Raw genomic sequence first — 24,666 nt, forward strand, 5'->3', positions numbered from 1 at the left:
AGAGATAACTTATACTGCGAAACAGGGTTAGCTCTTGTAAAACGTAAATTTATGGATACAGACTTGAATCTAAGTTCACAGGTAATAATATGAATGTTTCTCCTTAATGCCTCATTCCCCTTGGGTCATTAACGGAAGAGAAACTGCTTGAGTGTTCCTGGGCTGCTGGTCTCCTAGAACAGGCGTCAAGTTTCTCCGGGTGAATGCTTACCGGTAAGGGGTTGGATAAGGAATGTTGCGGTGAGGATCGTGCAACTGGTGGAACACTTCTGCCAGGGCTGGTTCCTGGCCCGCTTCCCCCAGCAAACTGGCCAACAGGGAAAAATGGATATGAATAATTCAAAACAGTACTATGCTTCAGATAAGGAGAGTAAAAGATTAACACACAAACAGGTCTTAATTATCTGGCCCCTTTAATAAGTCAATACATCTTAGGCTAAAGAGAAAATGCCACCATGTAAGTCAAATTCTGCTATCTTTTCAATGAGATTTTAAGAAGGAGCTCCAGCAGAAATGTACCAAGATATAAAGAAAACATGGCTAGAAAGCTGAAGGTACACATGGTTTTGAAAGGACATCAGAGAAGAATGTTTTCCCTTCTTGTCTCAAAATACCCGAAAGCAGGAATACAGTGGTACAGTGGATGTTAGCGTCTTCTTTAGGGACCACTAACGATGGGTCAGTGAGCTCGCTACATGTCCCACTGAACTAAAGGGAAGAGGACAGAAGAAGAGTCCAAGTCACTCCATTTCAATCTTTGTAAGACCCGAAACCTAGTCTGGCCAAGAGAAAAATCACCTCATTTGTGAATTTTTATATCATCACAGACAAGACACATCGTAAACAAATTTAAATTTCGGAAGTCAGCAGCAGTTCCCTCTAAATAGAGAGATGGGGCAGCATCAGACAGATGAAGATGGGGCAGAAGGGGAGGAGAGCGCGGTAAAGGCAAAATACTGATTTCTAAAGCCTTAAATGAACGCAAGGATTTAGTTTTTTAAAAACCGCTATAGATTTTTTTTTCCAAAATTTTAACTTACCTCAAAGTAATCACTAATTTTATGTCCCCTAGGAGTGCCTTTCCCTGAAAATGAAACCAAAGTAAGTATAGTTTTTCCAATAACATATGTAAACCATTATTCACTAAAATGTACTATGTATTCAATAACTACATACATTATCATCAAGTGTTGGCCTAACTTTTAACAAGTAAGCCAATTTATCTGTATCGTAAGAACAGAGACAGTTTCCTCATCTAATAAAAGACTTAATAAGCAGTGAAAAGAAGATTTTTTCTGAGATTGCTTTCCTTTAAGATTTGCTAATCTTTCTTTTGTAATATACTAACAAAACCTATGCCACAACTGTGAATCAAAATAAAACTAATTTATAGTCCATGCCCTCAGTTAAGAGAACAAAGAATTTAAAACAAACGTATCAGGACCGGAGGGTTTATTCTATATCACAAAAAAATCTGTAACCATGTCACTTTGGGAGAATTTTCCTCTCAAAAGTAAAAAATAATTTGTAGATAACAAACAAGAAAAATGCAAAAAAGACTATGACTTCCATTCCTCAGAGAGGGTAGGTGGACGAAGCAAACCATTTAGTCCCTCCTTAATTAATATGGATATCTGGCATCATAACCATCATATTTACAGATTTATCCCACTGGGTGCCAATGTTCAACTAAATAATTGCCAAAGAAGAAGAGGATGTAGAAAGGACAGCCATGTAAATAAAACCATTTCTGGTTACCTATTATTAACAAATCACTGAGCTAATGCAAGATATGGTTAAAAAGCCAATGTAACCTCTTTTCTGCTTAGTCTGAACAAAAACCTGTGGTGAGAAGATCGTTAACTTACAACAGGGAAAATGAGAGTCCCCAGAGAACTGACACTTGTGTCAGGTGTATATCAAGTGGCAAGTCTATAATAAACAGCCTAGTATTCCCTAAAGGCACACAAATCTCCCTTGTTAGGAATCCCTGTATCTGAACCGATTATTTACTGTGAGTCGGAAAATTCTAAGTACATAAGAATTTAGTATTTTTATTGGTGTGAAATTATTACTACCTTGGCTAGTTTCATATGGTTCAGCTTTTCTTTTCCGGTTTCGCTGGTCATTCTGTTTTTTCTCAGGAGTCTGTTAAATACCATATACATCACAATTAGCATTTTGTTACATTGTTCACATTATGAAAATTAGAGAGTATGTACAAAATACTGAACTTATAAGGAGATATAAGACACAGACAAGTCCTAAATCAGTGTGTCCTGGAGTTATGCAGTGCCATCTTTCAACCCAGACTGAAAGTCTGGGAATATGTGAAGTCTCACAGTGGTGGTGGCCTCTTACCTCTACTTCTTTATCACTCAAGGACCCCACGCTGCACAAGCTCTGGTTGGAAGACTCACTATTGAGTGGCCCCTGGAAAGGAAAAAAAAAAAAAAGGAATCAAAAGAAACTAATTTAAGATGACAGCAAAACTGAGGAAGAAGTCTGCTGATTTTGATGTGTAAGTCAGGTCAAAGAAATCAAGAATTAACTGTACACCTGCAAACCAACTTAAAAAGAACTCAATCAACTATAAGATGGCGCTCTCATGTTAAAATTCTCTAGGCTCAGTGGGCAGAGCATGCAACTCTTGATCTTAGGGGTGTGGGTTCAAGCCCCATGGTGGGTGTAGAGACTACTTGAGAATAAAATCTTAAAGGGGCGCCTGGGTGGCTCAGTCGGTTAAATGTCTGCCTTCAGCTCCGGTCATGATCTCAGGATCCTGGGATGGAGCCCCGAGTTGGGCTCCCTGCTCAGCAAGGAGTCTGCTTCTCCCTCTCCCTCGGCCGCTCCTCCTGCTCATATGCTCTCTCTCTCAAATAAATAGATAAAATCTTAAAAAAAAAAAAAGTAAAAAAAGAGTAAAATCTTAAAAAAGAAAATTCTCTTGTTACTACTATTTTCCTTTCCTTCACCAACTCTGTAGTCATGTGCAAATTTTTCCTTCTAGAGTACTTCCATATGTAGTGAATTCATTTTTTAAGGAAAATAAGCAGGGGAAATCAATTCTCTTGGCCTCCTGTATCATAGAGGCATCATCTGAAAGTTGATATGTTAAGGGTTTCTTATGAAGAGTGGTCAGGAACCATAATGAAGGAAACACTTTTCTGAGTCATGCTTTAAGGAGACATGACCACTAGCTCAAAAAAACCAAGTTACAAGAGATTGACTCCTAGCCTCACAGTACAAGGAGCTCCTCAGTGAAATTGGTGAAAATTATTTTAAAAACCATTCAAAGCCTCCGGAAATGGTCCCTGAGGGGAAACAGTAAATGAAGAAAACAACTACTCAATAAAATCTACAAAAATTCGTACTGAAAAGTCAAAATCTGTGGTATTTGAACCAAGACCACTCTCATTCCTCCTCTCTCCAATCTCAGCAAGGTTCCAATACACATGGCTCCCTCTTCCCCAGCTCTCAGTCCAAGAGCTTTCTTCCTGCAAGGAGCAGAACTGTCCCCAGCCCCGTGCTGCTGATACTAAGTACCACGCAAGTACATCAAAAGCAGGGGCTCCCCTGTGTATACCCCCCCACTTGTGGAACAGAGGCTATACCTCAGGTGTGGCATACTGAGAACAGTGGGGCCCCATAGAGCTCTTCCGCCCAGCTCATCAGACGGTGGTAGTTCCACACCAGGAGAAGCAAGCTGCTGCATGCACCTCACTCCCACCCTACTCCCGTCTCCTACCCCCTCCAGCACTCAGCTCCCAGATCTAGAATGTCACTCACAAAAGATTGCCACTGTCCCCAGCCCCAGCTCCAGAACCCTGACTCAGATATTTTGCCTCAGGAAAAAGCCAAGAATACATGCCACCAAAGCTCTTCCCAAAAGACTTGACTTCATTCCCAAAAGAGCATGGATAAGTTTAACTCCAAGGGCATTCTCGAGAAAGTGGAAGTTACGGTAAAAGGCAACTGGAAGATCTGTGGAGGTAATGAGCGTACAGCTTAGACTGCAAGCCAGCTAGTTTGCAGAAGAGAGCCCAAGAGTTAAGACATTTGGGAGAAGTCCTCCTGGCGTCAGAACAAACAGCAAACACTGACCTCAGCAACTCTTCCTTCCAAGGAATCCCAATCTGATCTGATTAGTTTGTGGAGGAATCTAAGCCTCAGGGTATTGTTGAAAACAATAGAGCAATCTGGGCAATTAGTGGAATTTAACAGCTGGGTTGGTCAGGGAAAGAAAGCCCTATTAGTACCAACCATCCCAGGGTGACTACAGTCTTAAAGCTGTGCCTCCCTAAAGCCACCACCAGAGGCTTGATGCTGGAGGAATGGAAAGAAACAACAGACTTTACTAAAATAATCCAGTCAATCACTAAACAAATAAACAAGCAAGTAGCAGTACAAGTCCCAAGATTGCGATGAAAAATCAGTACCCAGGTTAGTACAACATATCATCTAAAATGACCAGTTTCCAACAAAAAATCATGAGGTGTGCAAAGAAATAGAAATGTATGACCCACAAACCAGGAAAAAGAAAAAAGCAGGCAAAAGAAACTGCCTGTGAGTGTGACCAGATGTTGAATTTAACAGAAAAAATATTTCAAAATAACCACTATAAATATGTTCACAGAGGCAAAGGAAGCCATAATTAAAGTAGTAAAGAAAGGTGTGAATGACAATGTTGCATCGAATAAAGTACATCAACAGAAACACAGAAATTACAAATATTTTTAAAAAGGAATTCTGGAGTTGAAAACCAGAATAACTGAAATAAAAAATGGGGGCGCCTGGGTGGCACAGTTGGTTGGGTGTCCGACTCTTGGTTCTGGCTCAGGTTGTGATCTCAGGGTCCTGAGATCGAACCCCATATTGGGCTTTGCTCTCGGTGTGGAGTCTACTTGGGATTCTCTCTCCCTTCTCCTTTGCCCCTCCCACTCATGGGCCCGGGCGGGCATTCTCTCTCTCTCTCTCAAATAAATATATTTTTTAAAAAATGCACTAGAGAGGCTCAAGAGTAGAAATGAAGTGTCAGGAGAAATAGTTAGCAAATTTGAAGATAGATCAATAGAAGTTATGCAAGCTGAAAACCAGAGAGAAAACAGAAGGAAAAAAAACAGCTTCAGAGAAGCGTGGGAAACCGTTAAGTACATCACCATGCACATAACTGGAGTACAAGAGAGAGAGGAGAGCAGGAAAGGGGCAGAAAAAAAATACTCAAAGAAATAATGGCTGAAAACTTCTCAAATTTACTGAAAAGCAATAACGTACTCATCCAGGAAGCTTAATGAATTCCAAGCAGGATAAACACAAAACCACCCACAAACAGACACATCATAGGAAAAACGCTCAAAGGCAAAGACAGGAGAAAATCTTGGGCATCCCAATAAGATTAACAGCTGACTTCTGAGGAAAAACAATTTAAAAATGGGCAAAAGATCTGAACGGACATTTCTCCAAATGGACTACATACAAATGGTCAATAAGCACATGAAAAGAAGTTCAACATCATTAGCTAATGGGGAAACACAAATCAGAACCAAAATGAGACACTACTTCACACCTACGAGGATGGCTATATTAACAAAGACAGTAACAAAGTGCTGGCAGTGAGCACTAAGAAATGTATAGAATTGCTGAATCATTGTATTATATACCTGAAACTAATATAATACTGTGTGTTAATTATACTTGATTTTAAAAAAAAAGTGCCTGCAAGAAATGTGGAGAAATCAGACCCCTCATATATTGCTGGTGGGAACACAAAATGGTACAGCTGCTTTCAAATACAAGCAGTTCCTCAAACAATTAAACATAATTACTATATGACCCAGAATGCTACTCCTTGGTATATAATTAAGAGAAATGAATATACACAAAAACCTGGACACAAATGTATAGCAGCATTATTCACAAAAGCCAAAAGGTAGAAACAACCCAAATACCCAAATGATAAATGGATAAACAAAATATGGTACATCCCTACAATGGAATATTATTTAGCCATAAAAAAGAATCAAGTACTGATACACGCTACAGTACAGATGAACCTTGAAAACATTTGCTAAGTAAAAAAAAGTCACAACAGATCACATATCAAATGATTCCATTCATATGAAAACCTAGACTAGGGAAAGCTAAGACAGAAAGTAAATTAAGTGGTTCCTTAGGGTCGAGGTGGGGGGGAAAGGGGGGATGGGGGTGACAGCTAAAGAATATGGGGTTTTGAGGTGATAAAAATGTTCTAAAACTGTGTTGATGGTTGTATGTATCCATGAATATACTAAAAAAACAATGAACTGCAGATTTTAAAAGGGGTAAATTGTACAGTAAACGAATTATATCTCAATAAAGCTGTTAAAAAACAAGTTATTAGGCTTACTTCAGAAACAATTTGCATTCCTACTAGGGTGTATTAAGTATTCCTTTCACCTTATTCTTAAAGCACTACTTTTCAAGTATAATTAACACACGGTAACAGAGAGCTTCATAGTGAGACACTTGTAAAGCTGCAAAGAAAAATAATAAAGTGAGGGGCGCCTGGGTGGCTCAGCTGGTTAAGCGTCTGCGTTCGGCTCAGGTCATGATCTCAGGGTCCTGGGATCAAGCCTCGCACCTGGCTCCCTGCTTAGCGAGGAGCCTGCTTCTCCCTCTCCCTCTCCCTCTGCCACTCCCCCTGTTTATGCTCTGTCAAAAAATTAAATCTTAAAAAAAAAAAAAGAAAAAGAAAAATAATAAAGTGAAACTAGGGAGAAGAAATCAAATCATGTACTCCCAGTGATAAAACAACAAAAGTCTTAATCCTATAATGACAGAGTTCCACAATGTTCTGAATGAGAAAAAAGTTTTATTTACATAAGAATTCTACAATAATTTAAATTGAATATTCCTATGCCCAGATTTTAAAAATATTCTGTTCATGAATTACCTTTAGTGTAACCATTATGAAGCATTTTTTCCCTTGGAGAGTAATAAAACCATATACTGTATTTCAACTACACAGACAAGAGAGAACTGAAGAACCTGTTTGTTTTACTCACAATTACTGGTAAGGAAAAACTGCAGAGCGCACATAACAGTGAGGGCCACCGTAGTATCTGAAATGTCATGCAAGAGGCCCAAGGATCCTTATGGTTCCTTGGGTATGTTTGTCTAACCGAAAGAGAAAAGGATTAAGAATTACTAAGTCCTCCCTTTTACTGTCCTTTTCTGAAGCACAGCATCCCACATTATCATAAAATCATTAGATTAAATTTAATTAGCAGGGATAAATGACAAATATACCCTGTTCTAAAACAGCTTACTGTCTAGTAAGAGAGCTAACCAAAAGTTTTTAGGCAAACTGAATGTTACCTTTCAAAAATGTCACCCTCACTAAAAAACAAACAAAAATGGCAGGGGAAACTCAACTAAGTTAAAAGAGGATAAAGGTATGACTAAATTAAATGAACGACCTTTGTTCTGACCCTGAATATCAAAACAAGGCAAAACCAAACAGCTATAAAAGACATTACGGGACAAAGGCAGAAACTGAATATGGACTATATATTAGATAATCAAATGTTTTTACAAACTAGTCTATTATTATCAGTTCCTCAATTGCTGATTTTCCCATCTGATGCATCTTTGTAATAAGGTGTTTTGTAAGTTTTGTATGAGTTCATGCTCACTTTGGCAGCGTCTTCCACATTTCAGGGGTTAAGGAGCAGTCCCAAAAGCAGTTTAATGTCTGCCTCTGCCAGTGGCCTGTAACATTCATTAGTTCCAAACACATTTATACATTAGTTGCCTTGCCCAAGATTTCCACACAAGGTTGAAGTTTTCCATTTCTTGCAGGTGGCTTTTAAATTTTTTCTTTCTTTTTAAAGTAATCTCTACACCCAACATGCGACTCGAACTCATGACCCTGACATCAAGAGTCACATGTTCTACCGAATGAGCCAGTCAAGCACCCCATTTTCTTTTCCTTTCTTTTTTTTAAAAAGATTTTTTTTTTTTTTATTTATTGGACAGAGAGAGACACAGCAAGAGAGGGAACACCAGCAGGGGGACTGGGCGACGGAGAAGCAGGCTTCCCACTGAGCAGGGAGACCGATGTGGGGCTAGATCCCAGGACCCTGGGATCATGACCTGAGCCGAAGGCACACACTTAACGACTGAGCCACCCAGGCACCCCAAGCACCTCATTTTCCGCAGGTGGCTTTAAACAGCCACAATCCATATAAGTTGCTCACTTCTGTCCTACGTCCTGGGCCAGTGAGCAGTTTTAGCAGTCCTAGGTCATAGGCAAGGCTTGCCCCTTCCCAATTTCCAGCTTTACACAGATCCAGTTCAGGCCTCTGACTTCAATCATCATCCACAGGGGTAAATTAAACCCCAAGGCATAAAGGCTTATGGCCCATCAAGTTTAATTCCCATTCACCACGTAACATCATCATATCTTTGAAGCTCTAATAACTGGGACTCAATTTTTCTGATTTTTTCTTATACTGCTGATGTTCAGGAATTATGTAATTTTCATATATTTTATTAAATCAGTCACTTTACTGAATTATTCTTTCTAATCATCTGTTTGTTCCTTATTATAAATAATAAGTGTATACCTTCCTTTCTACAATTTATAGATCTTGTTTCACATTTTACTGCACTGAATAAAACAACAGAAATAATAAGCCTAAAGAACACTGTTTTGTTCTTTTTCAACATAACTCTGCTAGTGCTTTACACCATTAAAGGCTGTAGTAATACCTCGGATAGCAAAACAATCCCGTAAAAGAACAAAGGTAGAGGTCTCGCACTTCCTGATTTCAACACTCACTACAAAACTGTAATAATCCAAACAAGATGGCACTGGCATAAAGACAGACATACAGACAAATGGAATAAAATTGAAAGCCCAGAAATAAACCGTTGCATATATGGTCAAATGGTTTTCTTTCCTCCCACCACAAATTTTTTCTTTGCAGATTTTTTTTTCAGTTTTACTGAGATATAACTGATACACAGCTATGTGTAAGTTTAAGGTGTCCTGCATAATGACTTTCAACCTTGATTTTCAACAAGGATGCCAAGACCATTCAATGATGAAAGGACAATCTTCTCAACAAATGGTGTCAGGAAAACTGGACATTCACATACAAAAGAATAAGCTGGACCCTACCTTATGCCACATACAGAAATTAACTCAAAATTGAGGACCCCGAAAACACAGGCAACAACAACAAAAAACAGACAAATTGGACTATACCAAAATTAAAAACCTCTGTGCACCAAAGAACATGATCAATAGAGTCAAGAGGTAACCCACAGAATCGGAAAAAATATTTGCAAATCATGTATCCTACGCTAAGGGGTTAATATCCAGACTATACAGAGAATTCCTACAAATCAATAAGAACACAACAAACAATCTGATTAAAAACTGGGTAGGGACACCTGCTGGTTCAGTTGGTAGAGCTTGCTACTCTTGATCTTAGGGTCATGAGTTCCAACCTCACATTGGGGATAGAATTTGTTTAAAAATTTAAAAAAAAATTTTTTTTTAGAAAAAAAGGACAAAGGACTTGAACAGACATTTCTCCAAAGAGACATAAAAGGGCCAAGAAGAACATGAAGAGATGCCACTAATCATTAGGGAAATGCAAATCAAAATTACAATGAAATACCATAGCACCCTGCACCCATTAGGATGGCTATTATCCAGAAAAGGGGGAAAGTAATAAGTGCTAGCAAGGATGTGGATAAATTGGAACCTTTGTGTGCTGTTAGTTAGAATGTAAAATGGCAAATTTTAGATGTATATTACCACAATTAAAGCTGTTTTTAAAAGCTGCATTGGGGCACCTGGGTGGCTCAGTAGGTTAAGTGTCTGACTCTTGGCTTCTGAACGGCTCGTATCTCAGGGTTATGGGATAGAGCACAGAGCCTGCATGAGATTCTCTCTCCCTCTGCCCCTCCCCCAGCTCACACGCGTGTGCACTCATGTTCTCTAATAAATAAATAAATCTTAAAAAAAAAACTGTATTGTTTTTTAAATTAGAAAGTTGGGATGGTTGTTGAGTTCATCCAAATGCTTTTTTAAGAGTTACTACTTATTTGCCATTGTAAGAATAATAACAGCCAACACTTACATAGCACTTGTACGGGCTGGGCATTCTATATTAGCACATTTAATTTTCACAACTGATAAAAACAGACCCACACAAATATGCCCAACTAATTTTTGACAAAAGCACAAAAACAATTTGATAGACTTTTCAACAAATTTGTGCTGGAGCAATTAGCCATCCACAGACAAAAATATGAACCTCAACTTAAATCTTATAACTTATTTAAAAAACTAACTCAAACGGGATCAAGAACTTAAAGGTAGGGGCACGTAGGCAGCTCAGTCGGTTAAGCACCTGCCTTCAGCTCAGGTAACGATCCCAGGGCCCTGGTACTGAGCCCGGTATCAGGCTTCCTGCTCAGTGGGGAGTGCTTCTCTCTCTCCCTCTGCCTCTTGCCCCTGCTCAGGCTCTCTCTCTCTCTCACTGTCTCAAATAAATAAATAAAATCTTAAAAAAGAACTTAAATGTAAAACAAAACCACAAGATGTTTAGGGGAAAAAATGGGAGAAAATCTTCACAACACAGGACTAGGTGAAGAGGTCTTAGACTTGACACCAAAACCTTGATCTATAAAACGAAAAGTTAACAAATGGAGCCTCCTCAAAATGAAAAACGTCTCCTCAGCAAAGACCTTGTAGGACAAAGAGAAAAATCACAGGCTAAAAGAAAATATCTGCTGACCACAGATCAGGCAAAGGGGTTAAAGTTAGACTATATAAGAAACTCAAAACTCAATAAAATTTTAATCCAATTAGAAAACTGGCAAAAAGACATGAACAGCCATTTCACTGACGAACACGTAAAGATGGGCTAATAAGCCTGAGAAAGATGTTCAATGTCATTAGCTGCTAGGGAAATACAAATTCAAACCACAATTAAATGTCCTTATACACCTATCAGAATACTAAAATAAAATATGTGACAAGACTAAATGCTGGCAAGTACATAGAAAAACTGAATCGCTCATACATTGCTGGTGAGACTATAAAAAGGTACAGCCAACTGGAAAACTGTTTGGTAGTTTCTTTTAAAACTAAAAATGTACTGAACACATATCATATCCCAGGAACTGTATACTACTGGACACTTGTTCCAGAGAAGTAATGTTCATGTAAAAGCCTGTACACAAATGTTCATAATGATTTTATTCGTAACAGCCAAAACCTCAAAATCTATAAAGAACTTACCAAACTCAACACCTAAAAAACAAATAATCCAGTTAAGAAATGGGCAGGAAGGGAGAAGATATTTGCAAATGACATATCAGATAAAGGGTTAGTAAGCAAATCTGTAAAGAACTTACAAAATCAACACCCATAAGAGCCAAAACCTGGAAAGAAACCAAATGCCCTTCAATGGGTAAGTGGTTAAACAAACTGTGGTATATCCACACCATGGAATACTACTCAGCAGTAAAAAGGAGTGAACTATCTATACACCCAACAACTTGGATGGACTTCAAGGAAATTATGCCAAGTAAAAAAAGCCAATCCCTCTGGAGCACCTGGGTGGCTCAGTCGGTTAAGTGTCTGCCTTCAGCTCAGGTCATGGTCCCGGGGTCCTTGCTTTGAGCCCCACATTGGGCTCCCTGCTCATCAGGGGAGTCTGCTTCTCCCTCTCTCTCCCCCCACTCATACTCTCTCTCGCTCACTCTCTCAAATAAATAAAATCTTAAAAAAAAAAAAAAGCCAATCTCCAAAGAATATACACTGTATGATTCCATTTTTATATTATATATGTAATATACATACACGTACTTCTTGAAATAATGAATTTATAGGGATGGAAACAGATTAGTGGTTGTCATGAGTTAGGATTTCAAGGAAGAGTAGGTGGGGGTGAATACAAAGGAGTAGCAAGAGAGCCTTGTGATGGAGCTGTTCTGCACCTTGATTGTGGTTACAAGCAGCTACACAAATGATAAAAGTACACAGATGTGCACAATCACATACACAAATGGTGGGTGTATTATGTGAAATCTGAATGAGTTGTGTGAACTTCACCAATGTCAATTTCCTGGTTTTATTACTGTACTATAACTATGCAAGACGGTTACACTGGGGGAGGAAGAGTACATGGAACCTCCCTATACAAATTTTCCAATTCCCTTTGTATCTGTAATTATTTTGAAATAAAAAGTTTTTGTGAGTTTTTTAAATGTATTATTTACTTGCTAGAGTTAAGTAATAATGATAAATGATACTTATGTAACAATTGCTACATAGGTAAAGCATCCTATATCACATTTAATCCTGGTAACAAACTGTTAATGGGCTCAACCGTGTCTACCTACAATTTACCCTGAAGCCCTAACCCCCAGTACATCAAAATATATTTGGAGATAAGAGCCTTTAAAAGAGGGGCGCCTGGGTGGCTCAGTCGTTGAGAGTCTGCCTTCAGCTCAGGGCGTGGCCCCCGAGTTCTGGGATCGAGCCCCACATCGGGCTCCTCCGCTGGGAGCCTGCTTCTTCCTCTCCCACTCCCCCTGCTTCTGTTCCCTCTCTCACTGGCTGTGTCTCTGTCAAATAAATAAATAAAATCTTAAAAAAAAAAAAAAGAGCCTTTAAAAGAAGTAATTAAGTTAAAATGGGATTGTTAGGGTAGGCCCTAATCCAACATGACTGACAGCCTTATAAAGAGGAAATTAGGACACAGAGACACCAGGCATCCACGCACACTGAGGAAAGATCATAACGAGGACACAGTGAGAAGGAACAAGGACACAGTGAGAAGGGAGCATCTGTGAGCCAAGGCGGGAAAGCCTCAGAAAAAACGCCAGCCCAGCTAACACCTTGATCTTGGACTTCCAGCCTCCAGAATAGTGAAAAATAAGTTTCTGTTCTTTAAACCACCCAGTCTATTAGGCAGCCCTGGCAAACTAACACACAACCTTATAAGACAGCTGCTATAACTACTCACATTTTTAGATTAAAAAACTATATATAAGAAAACTTAGTAAACTCCCCAAGGCGAGACAGCTGGTAAGAAGCAGAGACAGGAGTGGTACCTGGGTGGCTCAGTCAGTTAAGTGTTTGGCTCAGGTCATGATCCCAGGGTCCTGGGATAGAGCCCATCCCCCCCAATCTGGCTCCCTGCTCAGCGGGGAACCTGCTTCTCCCTCTCCCCGCCCCTCAAATAAATAAAATCTTTAAAAAATAAAAAAAAGAGACACAGAGCCAGGACCCAGACCTAAGCAATGTGGCTTCAAAATATGTACTACTAGCCTTCGAGCTATACTGACTCTAGATACATTAATCAATTTTTAAAATAACTTGTCTGGCATTTTTAGGATAAACTACCTAAAACATACAAAAAAAAAAAAAAGGAATTATCTCCTAGCCATGTGCTAATACTCTTATTTGAATTTAAACATCCATATATTCATAAATGAGATTAGGCTATACTTCTAATTCCTCATATTTGTCAGATTTTGCTACTGGAGTTTATTATTTCTATGTTATTATTTAACATGAAAAGTATTCTTTGAAAGATCAGGATAGACCACCAGTAACTAGGGAGTGGATTTTTGCCCTGCTTCAAAGAACAGGAGAGAGAGGAAAAGATCATTTTATAATCTTGATTCTTCCTTGGTTACAGGAATCTATCCTCATTTTTACATCTTATTTTGTCACATGAATTCCTGCTCTGAATGAAATTATTTACTCTACTGAGACTTTCGTATTAATAGGATATAACACATCCATTTCCAGTGTTTTCATTTTGTAGGTCCTCACTTTGTAGGTATCTTTTGTTACACCCAATTTACTCCCTCAATTTTTCCTGTTGTTTCCCAATTTTCCAACTCTGGATTAATTCCTAGTCTTCTGTTTTGGAGTATATTTATTTCTTCTTGTATTTCTACTATTTTGTTCTCTTTGTTTCTTTTTTTAAGTTTTCCTGAAACCTTAAATTCTAACGGTAAATTCATACTCTTGTATGTTTGGTACGTCTTCATCCACATTAGATAAGTTTAATAACTACATCGTATTTTCATTTATTTTCCAAGTAAAACAGTCTGTCACTTGATATTTGATATATAACAGCTGTTTAAAAAAACATTTACTAACATCCAAGTCACTGGGGAGGGGAAACTGTCCATTCAAAGAGTCATCTCAGGCTCAAAGAGAAGCTAGAAAGAATTTTTTTTTTAACAATGTATGATAATAGGACTCCTCAGCGAAAGCCCCATTTTCTATGCCAACATTTAAACTACTTACCCTGTCTCTTGCTACTAATCATTTTTTCATAAGTAAAAAACCAAATGGACGGTTTAAAAAATAGACAATTTTCTTGTTTTAAAAGAAAGTATGGTTTCCAAAAACAAAATAAAACACATTTCTAATATATTTAAAAGGTACTTTGGCGGGGGGAGAGCTTAAAAAAGTACTTCCGTTACAAGACCATGAAAATTGAGGTTAAGATACAAAAGTCGACAACCAGCTTTTAGCACATGAATAAAGCCCATATAAACTAGAAAAACTTGTAGAAGTAGGGACCAAAGGTTAATCTTTTCACTCCAGTAAAAGTTTAAAACGTCAACATTTGTTGAGTTTCTAAAGTTTTCATTTCCTCCTTGGACTATATGGCATCTTAAAAGGAATTAGAAGTCCTTTCAAGACAAAAGAGAACAGCAGACAAAGTTACACTTGAGTGAGTACAGAGGAACACAGCTGATGACAGGGTCAAAATGGAGTAGTAAAGATACTCCATTAAAGGCTATACCTAATGTTAATTAAAATTAAGGGTCTCCAAAGGGGAACCCTCTTGCACTGTTGGTGAGAATGCAAACCGGTGTAGCCATGCTGGAAAACAGTTCGGAGGTTCCTCAAAAAGTTAAGAAACAGAACTACCCTACCACCTAGCAGGTGCACTACTAGCTACTGACCCAAAGGATACAAAAATGCAGATTCGAAGGAGTACATGCACCCCAATGTTTATAGCAGAACGAACCCAAGTGTCCATCAACTGATGAAAGAATAAAGAAGGTGTGGTGTGTGTACGTATACACACACACACACACAGAGGAATACTACTCGGCCATCAAAAAGAATGAAATCTTGCCATCTGCAACCACGTGGATGGAACTAGAGGGTATTATGCTACGTGAAATTAGTCAGAAAAAGACAAATACCATATGATTTCACTCATGTGAAATTTAAGAAACAAAACATGAACACAGGGGGAGGGAAAGAAAAAAAAATGACAGCAGAAAGGGAGGCAAACCATAAGACTTCTTTTTTTTAAGATTTTATTTATTTATTTGACAGAGAGAGAGAGCGCGAGCACAAGCAGGGGGAGCAGGAGGGAGTCGGAGAAGCAGACTCCCGCACTGAGCAGGGAGCCAGACGTGGGGCTCAATCCCAGGACCCCGGGATCATGACCTGAGCTGAAGCAGATGCCTAACCAACTGAGCCACCCAGGGGCCCACATAAGAGACTCTTAACCACAGGGAACAACCTGAGGGTTACTGGAGGATGGCCGGGGGGCGGGGCAGATGGGCGAAATGGGTGATGGGCATTAAGGAGAGCACTTGTTGCAACGAGCACTGGGTGTTGTATGTAAGTGACGAATCGCTAAATTCTACTCCTGAAATCAACACTAAACTATATGTTAACCAGCCTGAATTTAAATAAAAACTTGGAAGAGGGGCGCCTGGGTGGCACAGCGGTTAAGCGTCTGCCTTCGGCTCAGGGTGTGATCCCGGCGTTCTGGGATCGAGCCCCACATCAGGCTCCTCCGCTATGAGCCTGCCTCTTCCTCTCCCACTCCCCCTGCTTGTGTTCCCTCTCTCGCTGACTGTCTCTATCTCTGTCAAATAAATAAATAAAATCTTAAAAAAAAAAAAAAACTTGGAAGAAAAAAATAAAAAAATAAAAAATAAGGGTTTCCATACTTTTGTTTTTCAGTCATTAGTAGCACTACCTTTTCACATACCATAGCAGAGTCAAGGCAGCAGTCAGAATAGTCAGACTCCCAGAGACCTCGGGCACTGGCTAGTTAGTTGATCAGTGTTCCCAACAGTTAAGTAGATGGGAACTCTACAATTCTTACCTGAGCTGTATAAGCGAGAGTCTAGGTCAAGTGAACAAAAGCATAACTTCAATCATTAAAAACACAGAGCCAGGGCCCCTCAATCAATTCCAAGATTTGAGTTACTTTATAGACCCAGAACCAGTGAATGAGGGGGTCTCCTTGAGGAAGGATCCCCCATACCACCAAAAATTTACACCACTAATCTTTCTCCCCACAAGCTTTCCCCAAAAGGACTACCACTGCCTTTTACCAAGGTGACTCTGCATGGGGTAAAATGAAATAATCAAAGACTCTTTGACAATTACTGGATGCTGGCTCTGGCTCTGAACAGACACTAATTCCAGAAGACCCAAAACATCACTGTAGTTCACCAGTCAGAAGAGGGGCTTATAGATGTCACTGATCAGTGGAATTTTATTTCAGGCCCACCTAACAGTGGGTCATGAACACTGATGTGGTTATTTCCCCAGTTTCAGAATGCACAATTAGAATAAACATACTCAGCAACTGGCAAAATCACATTACTTCCAGAATGGTCCCAATTTAGCAGGGAGCACTGTACCCTTTTAACTTTTAAAGTCATCTTCAGCAACACTCTCAAGAAAAATTCTTTTTTTTTTTTAAGATTTTATTTATTTATTTAACAGAGAGAGAGGGCATGCACACAAGCAGGGGGAGCAGCAGAGAGAGAGGGAGAAGCAGGCTCCCCGCTGAGCAGGGAGCCCAATGCGGGGGGCTTGATTCCAGGACTCTGAGATCATGAGCTGAGCACTGAAGGCAGACACTTAACTTACTGAGCCACCCAGCCGCCGCCAAGAAAAATTCTTTTTAAAGAATAAAATCAACTCGATGTATTTACAAACTGGTGGCACCATTTCAATCTATTCCAATACAATCTTTAAAACTATAGGCTGAAGTAACTGAGGTAGCTCTTTTACTATAATAATCAATCTCGATTCCAAGTGAAGCTACCTAATCTCGAAAACCAGAAAAAACGTTCAACTGAATCAACTGGCTTAACTCTGATAATAACTGTAGCAAACATACTTGGGTGGCATAAGTACAGTGAAGTTCATTTTTTACTTCCATTTAATTATGATCAAAGTGGGGTGATTTTATTGTATATCTGAAACTAATACAATGTTGTATGTCAATTATATCTCATTTAAGAAAAAGCCTTCATTAAGCATACATTTATGATGAGCACTGAGTAATATACAGAACTGTTGAATCACTACACTGTATACGTAAAATTAAATATAACACTGTACGTTAACTATATTGTGGGATTAAAAACTTAATAATAAAAAAAAACCCAACCTCCTCCCAAACAAAAAATCAGATTAACTGAAAATTATAGTGAATATACCAGGTCAAACAACAACAAAGGCAGTCTTTAACCCCCCCCAAAAAAAGTGATTTTAAATGAATGATAATTATGTTTTAGTAAGGAAACAAAAATATTACAATACACTGTCAAGAAAATCCTTAATTAATATTAATGACTTTTAGTAATATTTTAGTCATGCCAAATCCTAACCATGTAATTTAATAATATCCATTTCCAGACAACAAGCAAGCTCAACAATAAGAAAAACAAGAAATCCTTTAACTGTCTTTTCTCCTAGAAACCTGCTTATAAAGTCCACATAATTCACTCAAGACCTGGTGCATATAACAAATAGAAAAAGAAAAAAAAGACCAGATAATAACGTGTCAGCAAGGATATGGAGAAAGTTTATCTCTCATGCACTGCTGGTAGGGATATAAAATGGTACAGCCACACTGGAAAAGTCTGGCAGCACCTAAACTGGTTAAACTAATGACTGAAAAAAAAGATCCTTAGAGTTTTACATTAGCTCCAGCCTTTAACAGAGTATCTCTTAACCATAAGATCCAGCAATTCCACCCATAGGAACACAGCCAAAAGAAATGAAAACGTAAGTGCACCCAGAAATACATATATGAATATTCATAGCACCATTATTCATAATAGCCAAAAAATGGGAAAAAACCCTAATGTCCATCAAACTGAAGAATGGATTAAAAAAATATGGCATATCCATACAGCGAAGTATTATTTGGCAATGAAAAAACAAAGTACTGATACATGCTCTAACACAAATGAACCCTGAAAGCTGAAAATGATGCTAAGTTAAAGAAGCCACTCACAAAGGGCCACGTACTGTATGATTCCACTGATGCGAAATGTTCAGAATATGCAAATCTATAGAGACAAACAGTGGACTGGTGGTTGACCAGAGCTAAGAGGGATGGGGATTTTGAGCGTGACATCTAAGGCGTAAAGGTTTCTCTTTGAGGTGATAAAATGTTCTAAAATTGATTGTGGTAATGGTTGGACAATTTTGCAAATAGACTGAGCCACTGAATGGTACACTTTAATTGATGAAGTGTTATGTTGTGTGAATCATATCTCAATAAAGCTGTTAACAAAAAAAAAAGATCCAGCGCAATTCTGCTAGATACAGGAAGTCCTTACAACCGTGGGAGGGACCGCAACTGTGGTGGGCAGAGAGGAGCACCACACGTGCTCCCGCCCTCCACAGCTTCCTGATCGGCTATGGAAGGATGAGGTTTCCCCCCCGCTAATTTTCTTCTTTTTTTTTTTTTTTTAAGATTTTATTTATTTATTCGACAGAGATAGAGACAGCCAGCGAGAGAGGGAACACAAGCAGGGGGAGTGGGAGAGGAAGAAGCAGGCTCATAGCAGAGGAGCCTGATGTGGGGCTCGATCCCATAACGCCAGGATCACGCCCTGAGCCGAAGGCAGACGCTTAACCGCTGTGCCACCCAGGCAACCCCCCCCCTCCCGCTAATTTTCAAATCCTTTATCTCATTTCATATATTTTTTAGTTTTTAAAAAGATTTATTTATTTCAGAGAAAGAAGGCATGGACGAGCGGGGCAGGGGCAGAGGGAGAGAGACTCTTCAAGCAGACTTCCCACTCAGTCTAACGACTGTGAGATCACAACCTTACCTGAGCAAGAGTCAGACACTGAACCCACTGAGCCACCCAGGTGCCCCTATTTTTTTTTTTTAAGTAGGCTCCATGCCCAGCGTGGGGCTTGAACTCATGACTCTGAGATCAAGCGTCCCATGCTCCACTGGCTGAACCAGCCAGGCACCCCCTCACATTTCTTTAAATAAGGGACAAAACACTGTCCTAACAGATGTGTTTATAGGATGACTGTTTAAAGAACATGTAGCCTCACCTAAATGGTAGATCTCAAAATCACCTGTTGCATGAAAAATAAACAAGTTGCAGAACAATAGTAAGATTCAATTTCTGTAAAAATTACATACCAAAATCAGTAATGTGTTTTCTATGCAGTTCTCATTATTACAAAAGTATGCATGCATTCCTTATATAACTAAAAATTAATCATTAAAAAACTAAACGTAAGGAAAAGGAGTATGACTTCAACATATGTAGAAGCAAAAATCATAGAGACTACTACATATTTCATTATAAAGCTTGCAATTTAGCTTCAGCCTTTCACCTTATGCTTAGAAACTCCTTCACAGATTAAAAACTACAAATTCAGGGGCGCCTGGGTGGCTCAGTCAGTTAAGCGTCTGCCTCTGGCTCAGGTCATGATCCCAGGATCCTGGGATCAAGTACCACGTCCAGCTCCCTGCTCAGCGGGGAGTCTGCTCGTCTCTCTCCCTCTACCCTGTTCGTGCTCTCTCTCTCAAATAAGTAAAATCTGAAAAAAATAAAAAATACAAATTCAATATTTACAGATAGAAAGCAGAAGTTCTGTAGAAAATCCTGGGGGCACATTCACAGTTAAGACAACACAGAAGAAATGGTCGTAAGAACAAAAATATAAAGATCACTATAATCCAAATTTCCAATACCCAAGAAGTATATAACCCTGAAGAAAGTCTGATGATCAGTAAGTTTAAGTTTCTGGCTTTTACTGTTTTGAAAGGATCATTAATTAATCTGTAAGAAACAAACCTACTGCCATCTCCTACAAGAAACTGTAACAAAATTTCTATTGCAGAGCCCAATATACTGGTATATTGACTGTGGCACAACCTTTACCAAGTCAACTGCTCTTTTTGAGCCTCAATTTACTCATCTGTAAAAAGCCAGGTAGAAAGAAAGAAAGAAAGAAAGAAAGCAAGCAAGCCAGGCAGACAACCCTAATGCCCTCTCTGCCCCTTCAAAAGCTAGAATTTAACACAGTGATTTTAAGTTTATGTGACCTATGACTCTACCTCCTACATACACATCTTTGCCGTTCCCAGTTTCTACCTATCTGGTCTGGGAAAAGATAATTCAGAGATTTTCCACTAAGGCATGGCAATCTCATTTGCTCACCCACCAATTCCAATTTCAAAAATTACACTACTAAGCTATCATCAAGATGGTGGGTACACTGGGTATAACCCATGTAAATACCTTAGCTAGGTCACTGTTACTTATACTCCTAAAGCACATTATTTCCTAAGGCACAGGATGGCTCATAGCTCAGAGTTAAGTACAGCCATTAAAAAATCTAGACAGTGACCTGGATTAAAGTGCACCAAAGCTACTGTAGAACTGGTGCCTTGGGGCACCTGGGTGGCTCAGTTGGTTAAGCGTCCAACCCTGGTCTCAGCTCAGGTCTCAATCTCAGGGTCATAAGTTAGAGTCCTGCACTGGGCTCCACACTGGGTGTGGAGCCTACTTGAAACAAAAAGAAACAAATTAATGTCTTGACATATCAGCTGTGAGGAGTATCACAAATTACATCCCTATTTTTTTAGGGTTATTTACTCTTAAAATGAGGAACAGATTCAAAGTTAGCACTGTAAAAATTAATCTCACTTACTGCATTTCCTAAATGGGAAAGAATGGGATGGCCTGGGAGTGTGACCAACAGAAAAATTATTGAGAACGGCTGGTACCAACAGTTTAAAATCAGATAGGTATGAGACTGAATCACTGAGCCACTGTATGAAACTAGACAAATCCCTTAAGCTATATATGAGCTCTGGTCTTGTCGACTGTGATTAAGAAAAAAGACCCAGCTTAGGGCTATTGCAAGGATTAAATAAAATACTATTATATACTGGGGAGGGAGGAAAACAATGCCTGAAATACAGGTGGTGCTCAGTGAAGATTAGTTACTGCTTTCCCCCTCTCTGGGAGTACAGGAGGATACTCAAGGTCCATCTGTAAAAGGAAACTTTAACCAACTAAACAAACCAGTTTTGTTTTTCGTTTTTTCCACATTGCTATCAGTTTTGCACAACTTAATGTTTATCCCAACAGCACTGTAAAAAGGACTCATCACTAGAAGGACAATCAAAGGTGCACATCCTTTTTTTTTTTTTTTTTTAAATCATGTTAAGTGTACTCTTTAATCCCTATCCTCTATTTCCCCCACCTCCTCACCCACCTCCCCTCTGGTAACCATAAGTTTGTTCTCCATAGTTAAGATGTCTGTTTCTTGTTTTATCTCTTTTTCCTCTGCTCATTTGCTCTGTTTCTTAAATACCACATGAGTAAAATCATGTGGTATTTGTCTTTCTCTGACCGACTTATTTCAGTTAGCATTATACTCTCCAGCTCCATCCATGTTGTTACAAATGGCAAGATTTCATTCTTTTTTATGACTGAATTCTATTCTATCTATACACCACATCTTTATCCATTCATCTATTGATGGACACCTGGGCTATTTCCATAGTTTGGCTATTGTAAATAATGCTGCAATAAACAGAGGGGTGCATGTATCCCTTTGAATTAGTGTCTTTGTATTTTTCAGGTAAATACCCAGTAGTGCGATTTCCTGGATCATAGGGTAGTTCTATTTTTAATTTTTTTGAGGAAGCTCCATAATCTTTTCCACAATGGCTGTACCAATTTGCATTCCCACCAACAGTCTAGAGACCAAGCCAACCAGTTTTAATCACCCTATAAACTGTCAAGCTTATATTACAATAAAATGGTTTGCCCCACAAAGAGGTCAGATTATTCAACGCTGCAATATTTCAGATATAACTAAAAGGTAAAGACTTTGAACCATTCACCTAAATTAAAAATGCAGGGTGTGCCTGGCTGGCTCAGTTGGTAGAGCATATGACTCCTGATCTCGGGATCATGAGTTGAAGCCCGACATTGGGTGTAGAGCTTAATTCAGAAATGCCAAACCAGGGGTCCTGGATGGCTCAGTCAGTGGAGCATCCAACTCTTGATCTTGGGGTTGTGAGTTCGAGTCCCACACTGAGTGTAGAGATTACTTAAACAAATAAACATTCTATAATCCTTTGTACTTCAAAGCCCTCATCAATGAAATGAGCATTAAGGTAACTTCTAGTACAAGGAATTCTAGTGCTCGCTTCAGCAGCACATATACCAAAATCGGACCAATACAGAAAGGACTAGCATGGCCCCTGCACAAGCATGACATGAAAATTCATGAAGTGTTCCATATTTTTGTAAACTGACGGTTGCTGAAGGGAAGGAAGGTGGAGGGTGGGGTAACTGGGTGATGGACACTGGGAAGGGTATGTGTTGTAATGAACACTGGGTATTATGCAAGACTGATGAATCACAGACCTGTACCCCATACAAATAATACAGTACATGTTAATTAATTGAATTTCAATTTAAAAAATTTAAAAATAAATAAAAAATCAAGTGGGAAAAAACACAAGGAATTCTAACAAATATTCTCACTTTTGTGTTCTTGGGGAATGTTTTCATATTTCTATTACCTGATGCTACTACAAATGGTATTGCTTTTCAAATTTCAACTGCCAACTGTACACTGCGAGTATACAGAAATACAACGTATTTTCATAAATTGATCTTGAATCCTAGCTAAATTTAAACTCTAGCAGCTTTTTTTAATCAAAATTTGTGGGATGCAGCTAAAGCAGCGTTTTAAAAGAAGAACTTTCTGCCTGTGCAATCATGTCATTTATAAGGCATCTAAAAAATAAACATAGTTTTACTTTTTCTTTCCAATCTGTGAGCTTACTCCTTTTATTTGCCTTAATACACCAGCTAGGATCTTCAGAACAGGTTAAACAGAAGTTGTGAAATAAATATCCTTGACTTGTTCTGGACACTGGGTTGAAAGCATCCCATCTTTACCATTAAGCATGAGGTTCACCACAGGTTCTCCACAGACGCCTTTTATCAGATTGAGGGTTCCCTTTATCAGACCAAGAAGTTCCCTACTATTCCTAGTTAGCTGAAAGTTTTTATCACAAATTAGTAAACTTTGTTTAAATGCTTTTCATGCATCTGTTACAAGGTCATTTGGCTTTTTTGCTTTATTTTATTAATATGGTGAATTACACTGACTTTAATGTTAAATTAACCTTGCAACTGGGATTAAACCAATTAGTCATGATGTATTATCCTTCATATGAGTGTGTGTGTGTGTGTGTGTGTGTGTGTGTGTAGATTCAATTTGCTAATACTTTTTAATGATTCTGAGTATATATTCATGAGGAATATTGAGCTATACTTTTCTTTTTTCCTCATGTCTTTGCCTGGTTTGATATCAAGATAATACTGTCCTCGTAGTTTCTGAAATTTGTGGAAATTTTGTTACTATTTCTTCCTTAAATGTTTGATAGAATTCACCAATAAAGCCATGTGAGTCTAGACTTTTCTTTGTGGAAAGGCTTTTAACTACAAATCCAATTTTTAGAAATAAATACAGGGTTACTCAGATTTGCTTTCTATTTCATTTATTTCAGCTTTTTCTCTCTTTCCTTCTTAGTTTGCTCTTTTTCTAGTTCTGAAGGCAGAATCTTCTGAAGGCAGAATCTTAGACTCTTTTTTAATTTAAGATTTTATTTATTTATTTGACAAGAATGCGCACATACGGGGCGGGGGGCGGAGGTGGTGGCGGGTGGAGGGAGAAGCAGGCTCCCCGCTGATCAGGCAGCCTGATGAGGGACTCGATCCCAGGACCCTGGGGTCATGACCTGAGCTGAAGGCAGATGCAACTGACTGAGCCACCCAGGCACCCTAGAGTTTTCTTTGGAAGCTTTAAGTTTCCCTCTAAAATACTTTTTTAGCTGCATCCCACAAATTCTGATATACTATGTATTCATTTTCATTTAGTTCAAAATACCTTCTAATTTCCCTTGTGAATTCTTTTTTTTTCCCTTATGAATTCTTCTTTGACCTACATTTATTTAGAAGTATGTTATTTAACTTTCAAATATTCGGCAAGTTTCCAGATATCTTTTTCTTTTTGATTTATTATTTAATTCCGTTGTAGTCAGAGTACTCCTTATAACTTAAATCCTTTTAAATTTGCTGAAACATGTTTTATAGTCCAGCATATAGTCCATTTTGATAAATATTACTTGTGCACTTGAAAAGAATGTGGGCATGGTATTCTATAAATGTCAATTAGGTACAGTCCACTGATAGTTATGTCCGATTTTTTTGCCTGCTTGTTCTATCCGTTATTGAAAGAGACTGTTGGAATCTCCAACTACAATATGGATTTGTCTGTTGCTCCTTTCAGCTGTCAGT

At 38.7% G+C, this 24,666-nt stretch overlaps 1 protein-coding gene and 1 non-coding gene across 7 annotated transcripts in view; one reads left to right on the forward strand and one right to left on the reverse strand.

Annotated features, from left to right (window-relative positions):
- The window catches only part of TLK2 (tousled like kinase 2), a 107,471-nt gene that overhangs the window by 64,755 nt on the left and 18,050 nt on the right, over positions 1–24,666 (reverse strand). For 3 of the 6 annotated variants that reach the window (XM_026512541.4, XM_026512540.4, XM_057318279.1), the window contains exons 3-6: positions 2,362–2,433; positions 2,079–2,148; positions 1,041–1,084; positions 212–307 (exon numbers count right to left, since the gene is read on the reverse strand). The exons of 1 other annotated variant lie outside the window; for it this stretch is intronic. In XM_026512541.4, the coding sequence (XP_026368326.1) occupies positions 212–307; positions 1,041–1,084; positions 2,079–2,148; positions 2,362–2,433 (282 nt within the window). The remainder of the gene's footprint in view (positions 1–211; positions 308–1,040; positions 1,085–2,078; positions 2,149–2,361; positions 2,434–24,666) is intronic. 2 more of the 6 variants (XM_048225399.2, XM_057318280.1) reach the window with 1 other exon arrangement.
- On the forward strand, positions 22,495–22,601 carry LOC113265700 (U6 spliceosomal RNA). Its single transcript, XR_003320108.1, has one exon. It is a non-coding gene; the product is annotated as a U6 spliceosomal RNA (small nuclear RNA).

The sequence above is a fragment of the Ursus arctos genome, unplaced genomic scaffold (assembly GCF_023065955.2).
Source record: "Ursus arctos isolate Adak ecotype North America unplaced genomic scaffold, UrsArc2.0 scaffold_24, whole genome shotgun sequence".
Taxonomy (NCBI): Eukaryota; Metazoa; Chordata; class Mammalia; order Carnivora; family Ursidae; genus Ursus; species Ursus arctos.